Source organism: Haliotis rufescens, unplaced genomic scaffold, assembly GCF_023055435.1.
Source record: "Haliotis rufescens isolate VD_foot unplaced genomic scaffold, xgHalRufe1.0.p SCAF_48, whole genome shotgun sequence".
Classification (NCBI taxonomy): domain Eukaryota; kingdom Metazoa; phylum Mollusca; class Gastropoda; order Lepetellida; family Haliotidae; genus Haliotis; species Haliotis rufescens.
Window position 1 is genome coordinate 2,490,913 of NW_025964201.1, and position 11,588 is coordinate 2,502,500.

Below are 11,588 nucleotides of genomic sequence, written 5' to 3' on the forward strand. Positions count from 1 at the left end.
TGTTCATAGGCATGGTATCAGTAACGCCAGACTACATCCTTATCTGAATTCCCCCTCCTCGCTCTACTGGCCAAGCAGCACCTGGGTCAAGGTGACATCCTTGCCTGAGTTCCCCCTCCTCGCTCTACTGGCCAAGCAGCACCTGGGTCAAGGTGACATCCTTGCCTGAGTTCCCCCTCCTCGCTCTACTGGCCAAGCAGCACCTGGGTCAAGGTGACATCCTTGCCTGAGTTCCCCCTCCTCGCTCTACTGGCCAAGCAGCACCTGCGTCAAGGTGACATCCTTGCCTGAGTTCCCCCTCCTCGCTCTACTGGCCAAGCAGCACCTGGGTCAAGGTGACAGCCTTGCCTGAGTTCCCCCTCCTCGCTCTACTGGCCAAGCAGCACCTGGGTCAAGGTGACATCCTTGCCTGAGTTCCCCCTCCTCGCTCTACTGGCCAAGCAGCACCTGGGTCAAGGTGACATCCTTGCCTGAGTTCCCCCTCCTCGCTCTACTGGCCAAGCAGCACCTGGGTCAAGGTGACATCCTTGAAGAATCCAACAGTCACATCGGCCACAGAAATCGATTTCATCAAAGGAACAAACAACCTGTTTTGAAACGCCACACAAGCGAAGTCAGGTTTCCATTTATTCACTGCTCATTTAGACAACAATGGACGAACACGGAGAATTCAGTAAAACCACAGTCTCACGTTTCTTGATGCATATGATGTAACACAGCTGTATCCGGACTATAACACAGCTGTATCCGGACTATAACACAGCTGTATCCGGACTTTAACACAGCTGTATCCGGACTATAACACAGCTGTATCCGGACTATAACACAGCTGTATCCGGACTATAACACAGCTGTATCCGGACTATGTGGGTATTTAAGACTACGACAAATCAAATGGCCATATGATGCTTGTCTTCCCAATTCCGATGTGGCCTTTTTTGTATGATTTATTATATGTTAAATTGTATGTTTTACTTTATGTTATATTTTCTGTTTTACTGTATGTTTTACACCGTTGATTAGGAGATGTTGCCTCTACAAATCAATATTAGTACGAGACAACACCAGGGAATAACCAGTCTCACGCATGTCTTTTGTAAGAGACGGGGTCAGATGATCAGGACAGCGGCGTGGGACGTTGCTTATAATATTACTTATTCGTTTAGTTTGGAATATTGCTGACTGTGACTTTAAACAGCAAAACCAAAAAACAAATGTATTACCACACGGTTTCAACATCATAACGTCATAATGTCGAAGCATTTGAATATATTATTATATGATTGGTGGTTTGTGTATCAAATATCAAAACCTTTTGTCACAAGTGCCCATGTTACTATTGACGTCCCCTTCCTCACCGCTGATTAAATACTGTGCAACGCTCCCGGATATATAGCACCGTGTTCGTTAATTCCACGAAGAAATACAATAGCATATGTACATCTAGCGGTGAAAAAATTAATGAATGGATCATTGGAAATCAGCGACATCAAGTCAGAATATCACATAATCCCATGTACAGCATATGAATATATACAGTTATTTAATAAATATCAGAAATATACACATCGGGGGAAGAATATACGAGTTCTGTAGGAAATATAAAATTATACTTTCCAGGTATATTTCATCAAAACAATAAAACAAATCTTAAGTATATAAACATGCACAAGGGTAATGAATCCTTGTTCCGAAAATACAATGCTGTTATACGATGTGTAATCTGATCTGAAACCTATTCAGGAGAAGCTGCATTGACTGTTAATGTAGACCGGAAAGACCAAAACGTGAATACAGAAATACGACAGAATGAGAGTAAACAGTAACATATGTTCAGCAACACAGACATTATATAAAATACACATTGTCTATAACAGTCAATCATAACAAGGAAAGAACGGTGAGAACAGATCATACTGACATCTTCGGAAGATTGGCATGAGCCAGAACTTGTATTTCCACAATTCGTTTTGTATAAAATGTGATAGGAAACGACAGGCAGGGAATGACAGTGAAATACGTTGCATGTCCCATGCTTGTAGCTAAACACAGACTGCCATTTGACTTCACCTCATCCATGACTCAGTAACAGGGGTAGCCAAGACACAGGCTTGGTAACAGGGGTAGCCATGACACAGGCTTGGTAACAGGGGTAGCCATGACACAGGCTTGGTAACAGGGGTAGCCATGACACAGGCTTGGTAACAGGGGTAGCCATGACACAGGCTTGGTAACAGTGGTAGCCATGACACAGACTTGGTAACAGTGGTAGCCATGACACAGGCTTGGTAACAGTGGAAGCCATGACACAGGCTTGGTAACAGTGGAAGCCATGGCACAGGCTTGGTAACAGGGGTAGCCATGACACAGGCTTGGTAACAGTGGTAGCCATGACACAGGCTTGGTAACAGGGGTAGCCATGACACAGGCTTGGTAACAGTGGTAGCCATGACACAGGCTTGGTAACAGTGGTAGCCATGACACAGGCTTGGTAACAGGGGTAGCCATGACACAGGCTTGGTAACAGTGGTAACCATGACACAGGCTTGGTAACAGGGGTAGCCATGACATAGGCTTGGTAACAGGGGTAGCCATGACACAGGCTTGGTAACAGGGGTAGCCATGACACAGGCTTGGTAACAGGGGTAGCCATGACACAGGCTTGGTAAGAGGGGTAGCCATGACACAGGCTTGGTAACAGTGGTAGCCATGACACAGGCTTGGTAACAGGGGTAGCCATGACACAGGCTTGGTAACAGTGGTAGCCATGACACAGGCTTGGTAACAGGGGTAGCCATGACACAGGCTTGGTGACAGTGGTAGCCATGACACAGGCTTGGTAACAGGGGTAGCCATGACACAGGCTTGGTAACAGGGGTAGCCATGACACAGGCTTGGTAACAGGGGTAGCCATGACACAGGCTTGGTAACAGGGGTAGCCATGACAAAGGCTTGGTAGCATGGCTGAGATAACATGTGTATATTTATTATCACGGTTGCTATTCTACACGAGGGCATTTTGTGACACGAGGGTGTCCATGACAACGGTTGCCATGCTACATCAGGATATCCATAACAAAGGTTGCTTTGCTACATGAGGGTATCCATGACAACGGTTGCTATGCTACATGAGGGTATCCATGACAGCGGTTGCTATGCTACATGAGGGTATCCATGATGAAGGTTGCTTTGCTACATGAGGGTATCCATGACGAAGGTTGCTATGCTACATGCGTGTATCCATGACAACGGTTGCTATGCTACATCAGGATATCCACAACAAAGGTTGCTATGCTACATGAGGGTATTCATGACAACGGTTGCTATGCTACATGAGGGTATTCATGACAACGGTTGCTATGCTACATGAGGGTATTCATGACGAAGGTTGGCATGTCACAATCTTCCACTTCCTTCATTTCCTCGTTGGAGTTTGTCTCCTCAATGACGTACTGCTTCCCTGGACTGATCGGCTCCTTTCTGGAAGACAAGTATCACGTGGTGTCAAAGGAGTAATTAAAGCCATTCTCACCATATTCAATTAATATATTTTGAAGTAAATCAAACATGTAAAAGTAGCATTCCCCATTACGCGTCTCCCGTCACATGCTGTGGCGAACCAGCAGCCCTGATCCGAGACACATGGAACTGCCTCCTGCAGATGTACAAGATGTATTGTCCCCGAAAGACGCTCACCGGAACACCATGACTGCGACAACGATGATGACTGTGACGACCAGGACTGCACCGATTGCGGCAGAGACTGTGATGACAACAATCGACCTTTGGAAATCTGGTTTTAAAGTTATAGATATTAACATCAAGTAGAAACAAATATATAAGGTTGAATAATCACTTTAATCTGTTTAATATTATATAATATTATAATATAATAGACAGATTCTTTGATATCCTGGGGTCCCACAAACTATAATTATCACAACATCAAGCATGTCCACTGGTCGATTTCATTAAGCACTTTACTGAGCAGATAACGTTTTCCCGAAAATATTCTATCAAATGCTTTGCCATAAGAATATATAAGGTACGTCATACACAATTATAGCAATATCATTTGTAATCCTGTGTTGTTGACAATAACATTGACTGTATACTCGAAGTATGTGATAATAACATTGACTGTACCCTCATAGTATGTGACAGTAACATTGACTGTAACCTTGGTATAGTATGAGACAGTAACATTGACTGTAACCTTGGCATAGTATGTGACAGTAACATTGACTGTAACCTTGGCATAGGATGTGACAGTAACATTGACTGTAACCTTGGCATAGTATGTGACAGTAACATTGACTGTAACCTTGGCATAGTATGTGACAGTAACATTGACTGTAATCTTGGCATAGTATGTGACAGTAACATTGACTGTAATCTTGGCATAGTATGAGACAGTAACATTGACTGTAACCTTGGCATAGGATGTGACAGTAACATTGACTGTAATCTTGGCATAGTATGAGACAGTAACATTGACTGTAACCTTGGCATAGTATGAGACAGTAACATTGACTGTAATCTTGGCATAGTATGAGACAGTAACATTGACTGTAACCTTGGCATAGTATGTGACAGTAACATTGACTGTAACCTTGGCATAGGATGTGACAGTAACATTGACTGTAATCTTGGCATAGTATGAGACAGTAACATTGACTGTAACCTTGGCATAGTATGAGACAGTAACATTGACTGTAATCTTGGCATAGTATGTGACAGTAACATTGACTGTAACCTTGGCATAGTATGAGACAGTAACATTGACTGTAACCTTGGCATAGTATGAGACAGTAACATTGACTGTAACCTTGGCATAGGTTGTGACAATAACATTGACTGTAACCTTGACATAGTATGTGACAGTAACATTGACTGTAACCTTGGCATAGGATGTGACAGTAACATTGACTGTAATCTTGGCATAGTATGTGACAGTAACATTGACTGTAACCTTGGCATAGTATGAGACAGAGTACTGAACGTCATCGTTTTGGATGTCAACTATATTTGGTAGCTAAGAAGGAATCTTACCTTGCCTCAGTTGCGTCTTATCAGGGTCTGTATTGTTATGTGATGGCGTCGTGTTGACAGCTGTTGAAATATGTTGATTGATAGTTATTTATGATGATAGTAAGGCTACAGTTTCAGCAGTGTCCCTGCTGTACTTATCTTACAGTATTTGGAGTCCAAATTGGTGAGTTTGGTGTCACGTCGTTTCGACACTATTCAGTTCTATTATGACGTATCATCAACCACTGCTGCAGGTCGCACACGTTAACCACAGTGGTGATCCCACAAGCATGGATAGTGTGTTGACAAAGCATGGATAGTGTGTTGACAAAGCATGGATAGTGTGCTGACAAAGCATGGATAGTGTGTTGACAAAGCATGGATTGTGTGCTGACAAAGCATGGATAGTGTGCTGACAAAGCATGGATAGTGTGTTGACAAAGCATGGATAGTGTGTTGACAGAGCATGGATAGAGTGTTGACAAAGCATGGATAGTGTGCTGACAAAGCATGGATAGTGTGCTGACAAAGAATGGATAGAGTGTTGACAAAGCATGGATAGAGTGTTGACAAAGCATGGATAGTGTGTTGACAAAGCATGGATAGTGTGCTGACAAAGCATGGATAGTGTGCTGACAAAGAATGGATAGAGTGTTGACAAAGCATGGATAGTGTGTTGACAAAGCATGGATAATGTGCTGACAAAGCATGGATAGTGTGCTGACAAAGAATGGATAGAGTGTTGACAAAGCATGGATAGTGTGCTGACAAAGTATGGATAGTGTGTTGACAAAGCATGGATAGTGTTCTGACAAAGCATGGATAATTTGCTGACAAAGCATGGATAGTGTGCTGACAAAGCATGGATAGTGTGTTGACAAAGCATGGATAGTGTGCTGACAAAGCATGGATAGTGGGCTGACAAAGCATGGATAGTGTTCTGACAAAGCATGGATAGTGTGTTGACAAAGCATGGATAGTGTGCTGACAAAGCATGGATAATGTACTGACAAAGCATGCATAGTGTGCTGACAAAGCATGGATAGAGTGCTGACAAAGCATTGATAGTGTGCGGACAAATCAAGAATTCATAACCAGGGTGAATATTGAATCCCCCCCCCAAAAAAAACCCAATATATATATACAAATAAAAATAAAAATAAAAATAAAAATAAAAATAAAAATAAAAATAAAATGATAAAATAATAAAATAAAATAAATACACAAATAAAAAAAAAGAAAAGTAAGTCGTTATCTCTGATGTAAGACAATGTGTCGACACATATTATTCGGTAATCAGTTGTATTTCTCTCGTGTACAGTTGTACAATTTCTGTATACAGTGGTACAGTTTCTGTATACAGTTGTACATTTTATGTATACAGTTATAGTTATGTATACAGTTTGTGTGTACAGTTGTACAATTTCTGTACACAGTTATACAGTTCATGTATACAGTTGTACAGTAACTGTACAGTTATACAGTTATGTATACAGTTGTACAGTAACTGTACAATTGTGCAGTTTCTGTGTAGATTGTTGTACAGTTTCTGTGTACAGTTGTACAGTTTCTGTGTACAGTTGTACAGTTTCTGTGTACAGTTATACAGTTGTACAGTAACTGTACACTTGTGCAGTTTCTGTATACAGTTGTTCAGTTTCTGTGTACAGTTATACAGTTGTACAGTTTCTGTATACAGTTGTACAGTAACTGTACAATTGTGCAGTTTCTGTGTACAGTTGTACAGTTTCTGTGTACAGTTGTACAGTTGTACAGTTTCTGTATACAGTTGTACAGTTTCTGTGTAGATTGTTGTACAGTTTCTGTACACAGTTGTACAGTTTCTGTACACAGTTATACAGTTTATGTATACAACTGTTCAGTTTCTGTGTACAGTTTTACATTTTCCTCGTACAATTGTTCAGTTTCTGAGTACAGTTGTACAGTTTCTGTATAAAGTTGTACAGTTTCTGTATACAGTTGTACAGTTTCTATGTACAGTTGTACAGTTTCTGTGTACAGCTGTACACTTTAGGTATACAGTTATGCAGTTTAACACCAAAGAGACATTAACACACCTGTCGTGTACTGACCGGTCGGGGCAGGGGATGATGGCGCGGTGAAGGTCGGCACCGTTATGTTGTCATCTCCATGGTAACAGATTGCTGTCATATTTGAAGATCCTAAACGGAATACAGAAATACGCAATATATTTGCAAAATTTCAAACTGTTTGTATTCAAAATAATGTTCCAGATTAGGTCGAGGGCGAGCACTCTCCAGTTGTTTACCATGATACTAATAATGTGAATGTATGAACAAAACATATAACTGAACCATGCGATGAAACAAAAACAACAATGAATGTATGCCTTACACAAGTAACTGCTTTCCTGAATGAACTATTTGCATTCATACAGCATTTTTAAAATTTTAAGTACACCGTCCCTTTCCCAGCTGTATTTTCACTTGTGTTTCTTGCGTACACTCTGGACCACGGAGGAGGTCAGTGATGAAGATGAGGATGAAGGGGATGTTGGTGGGGAAGATGACAGTCACCTGAAACCTTAATCCACATGTCCTGGCTTAGCTGTTCAAAGTCGTTAAAGGCAACCTTGAGGTTGTCGGTGTCGTTGATGACCAAGGTGTTGTACACGACAGGGACGCGGTCGTCTGACGTCCATGCCGCCGTGTCTCCGATCACAACCAGCCTGCCTGTTATTTTGCTGCCGGTGCCTCGGAAGTAAACCTCCAGGATGGAGACCTTCATCATCGTGCCTGTGACGTCACACACGCATGTTCCGTTGGTTTTCATATTCCCAGAACCACGTGGGTACGTTGGGGAGGCAAGATATAGCGTGTTGTCACGTGACAGGGTTGTGACGTCACAGATGTTGACGGGGTTACCTAAAATACCAGAATCCGGGGACTGAGGAAAATGTTACTTTTCAAGGATTACAGAGAGTGTGCGATAAACGTACAGCATCCATGTTATTTAACTATTAAGGTTAGCCAAGGGTCGAGTTTGAACACACAAACGGGAGGAGTTTTATGCGGTTCTGGATAGCAGTACCAATATATCAGATGTTCAGAGAACAGCCAACTAGTGGTTCATAGCAAACGGTCAGAGACATTGTAGCCAGAAGACACAGTGCAGACAACGGACTCCTATGTTGAGACAGGGGGGATATACAAGTATGTGACCAGCCATGAGATGAGGGACCTCATGGGTGAAAAAACATCACATTTTGACTCCTTTATATATTTTAATACCACAGTATCGTAGGACCACAAAAATACATGTGATTAGCTTCAATTCATTTTTATTACAGAGTAACAAGGCATCAAACATTTGGGCTCATTGTCTGCGAATTTCAGACTTATTACTCTTTATGTAATAATTCGGATATGTTACATTAATTGAAAGTAGACATGTTTGCTTAAATGCTTTGAAATAATGTTTTTATTATATTACGAACAAGCAAGAGAAAAGAACGATATTTTTTTACAGTCCCCATACATGGCGATTTTTACGGAAGTACGTTGACGTCAAACGTCTTTCTGTATGACGTCACAGTACACTTGTATCCAAGCAACCACAAGGTCACATATGTCTTTATCAACGGGTATCGATATTACGCTGATGTACATGCAAATATAGAATACTAAACGAGCTCCCGTGTACTACCAATTTTATGAAACGAGTGAATAGTTCTGGTATCTGACGAGCGAAAGCGAGTCAGATACCACAACTATTCACGAGTTTCATAAAATTGGTTTTACACGAGAGCGAGTTTAGTATTTTATTTATTACTTGTCATTTATAATGTTTTTAGAATTATACTGTTGAGTGTAAATAGGCTGACACCTACACGATCCATGGCATAATCCATTGAGTGTAACAGAATAATACTTCAAACACGTCAAAGGTTGAAACGTATGAATTTAATATCATACAATGGTCGACCTTTAGAATTCAGGCGTTCGTCCCACAAAATTATCGTAGTGCTAAGGCTATCACAACTCACATAATTTAACTTAGACTAAAGACTCTCGTTGCGCTAGAGTACGATCGCCTTGTGGAACGGGGCCTTGCAGCTCAAAGTTTACAATGACGTCACAATACCCGATGACGTAATTTGTTGAATTTTGTTGCAAGATCCATCGGCGAAACAATGCCATGTGACGTCAGCCTAGCAACAAGGTTGCTGGGGTCATCGAGTGTGCATAAGCTCCTCCCAGTGATCTATCATCTCCACACACAATGTCGTTGAATACGCCAAGGGATGTTGAGAGCTTTCAATATTTGTTCGTGAAACGTGTTCCGAGAGTACATAAGCACGCGTTTTGGTATTACACAATGTGTAATAAAGCTGTATGTTTATTAAACGGGTGATCTCTTCACGGGCAAGTAATAATGCTAGATATTCACGTGAGACGCACTGGTTTGACATTTCTACCTGTAATGCATTCGTACTGAACAGTGGCCTGGGCAGACCTGGTTCCACATGTTTGGTTTATCCCGAAAATGGTCACCTCCTCCTGGCATTGACTGACCCCATTACAAGTGATGGTTGGGAAATCTTCCGTATATTCACAAGGGGTTGGATCTCCTGGGCAGGTGCTTGGGTTCTTGTAGAACTTTCTGATGACGTGGATCTTCTCTGACGCCTCACACTGTAGGTTAACTTTCGTCTCGGAGGTAGTCAGGCAGGATGTCGCCTCACGACCTTGACCTTGGATAGAAGAGTCCTGGTTACAGGGATGTGAGTGAGTAAGTGAGTGAGTGAGTATGGTTTTGCAGCGCTTTTAGCAATATTCCAGTAAAGCGAACGCTTTAACAACTAGGCTACCCCCCCCCCCCCCCCCCCCCCCCCCCCCCCCGGTTTCAGGGATGTCCTGACGTCTAACCATGGTTCATCAACCCTAATGACTCCATCTTCAATGAGCTGCATCCACTTGAGATTATGCGCATATTATCGAATATTCCATCACACAAATTTAAAAACACAAATGTGTTAACCATTCTCAAGATATGTGACATATATGGAAACACGTATAATGTATTGTAGTGAATTAGAGACAGCGATACAATACACGATATGCAATTAGAATATTCAGGTCGAAGAAAATTATATTGCAAGAAATTACGCGATCATATAGAACTAGAAAAAGACTTGGTAATTTAGAAATATACAAAATAACAGCAAACATTCAACAGCGACGCTGTAGGGAGACACAGCGATATAACACAAAGCAGAGAGGATGTGCGATGACCAGGCTTTAACCATGTTCACCCACACAGAGAAAGACAACTGTACTTACCCATAGGCAGCGCCATCATGACCACGACCATCACATGTACCAGTGTGGCCATCATCCTAACACAAGGGCAGGGAAGTGCGCTGCACATATCTGACACGCCTGTCATCTGTATGCACCGACACTCACAGTGTTGTCAATGATGGTGAGGAGACGTCTGAATCTGTACATAAATCCACGTTGTCATGGGTTACCAGTCAGAAAACAACTCAATTACAGAGATGTTTGAAGTCAGTCTTGCTCGACCAATACACATGTTCAAACATGCTTGATGTAAATGTTTAAAAGGCTTTTATCGTCAGTGTTTTAACACAATGTGTTGACACCGTCATCAAGGAATACATAGGAGTTTCCACGTCGGCTTTATAGCGCCAACATACAATATTAGTTTCTACATTTATAGACGGTTGTTGGAGTATTGCAGACGTTGTGTTGTGTAACTCTAAAGTCAACAATAGTGAAACTATATCACGCCCCGGGTACGATGTTACACAATCCACCAGGTCACACATTGTAACCACCCGTCGCCATCTTAGCCCCGACAAGCACCTGGTGCTAGGGACTGCATCTGACACCTCAGGGGAGGTCTGCTTATTATGTACGTATCCCTGGATACTCTACACTCTACCATCTACAATCTACCATATCTACAGTACCTCTACCTTTTACCTCTACCCTCTATCACTACCATCTACCCTCCTCGACTACCCACGACATACACCAACTTATCTGTAACCTGTACCATCTACCATCTACACTCTACCAGAGGAACAGCGAGGTGACTTAGATCTTCTAACAATGTTAACATTGCTTTGTCAACACGATCCGGATCTGCCTGGTTGTTGCAGGTATCACCAGGAGTGAGTGTGGTCCTGTTTGGTTGCCGCGGCATTCATCAGCAGCATTCATCAGCAGACTCAGATGACTGATGGCGTCATATAAACCAGTTTGTACAAGTGATTACATCACCCAGTCATCCGTTCATTTTCCAATCATCACCTGGCATATTTGGATGATAATGATAAACTTTGCTGTCACTGTTATGTCACTCATGTCACCCAGTGACATCTTCACAACTAATGAACGCATGCATGTATTAAAATTGCCAGTATGTAAACAGAACCACAACCAAATTATTTTTGATTTTTGAAAGTACATGCCAATGTCTGTGTTTACAGGTTGGAGTTGCAGGACGCCGGGGTGGATGCAGGACGCCGGGGTGGATGCAGGACGCCG

General features: G+C 42.1%; 1 protein-coding gene across 3 annotated transcripts; it reads right to left on the reverse strand.

Annotated features, from left to right (window-relative positions):
- Positions 1-614: 614 nt before the first annotated feature.
- LOC124112370 lies at positions 615-11,255 on the reverse strand. 3 transcript variants are annotated; one of them, XM_046472448.2, is made up of 7 exons: positions 10,356-11,255; positions 9,491-9,766; positions 7,590-7,937; positions 7,125-7,214; positions 5,053-5,112; positions 3,697-3,793; positions 615-3,480 (listed from the first exon to the last, which is right to left on the reverse strand). In XM_046472448.2, the coding sequence occupies exons 1-7, from the start codon at positions 10,459-10,461 to the stop codon at positions 3,363-3,365; spliced, it is 1,095 nt and encodes a 364-aa protein (XP_046328404.2). In that variant the 5' UTR covers positions 10,462-11,255; the 3' UTR covers positions 615-3,362. The 3 variants fall into 3 exon arrangements, with proteins under 3 accessions (XP_046328404.2, XP_048239395.1, XP_046328405.2); XM_048383438.1 differs by having other exon boundaries at positions 7,110-7,214; XM_046472449.2 differs by lacking the exon at positions 5,053-5,112 and having other exon boundaries at positions 7,110-7,214.
- Positions 11,256-11,588: the final 333 nt, after the last annotated feature.

Coding starts and splice junctions, on each gene's coding strand:
- LOC124112370 (XM_048383438.1), bottom strand. CDS start 10,461: ATGACAGGCGTGTCAGATATGTGCAGCGCACTTCCCTGCCCTTGTGTT. Junction 7,938..9,490: donor TCAGTACGAATGCATTACAG/GTAGAAATGTCA, acceptor CTGGTATTTTAG/GTAACCCCGTCAACATCTGT. Junction 5,113..7,109: donor GACCGGTCAGTACACGACAG/GTGTGTTAATGT, acceptor ATATTTCAACAG/CTGTCAACACGACGCCATCA.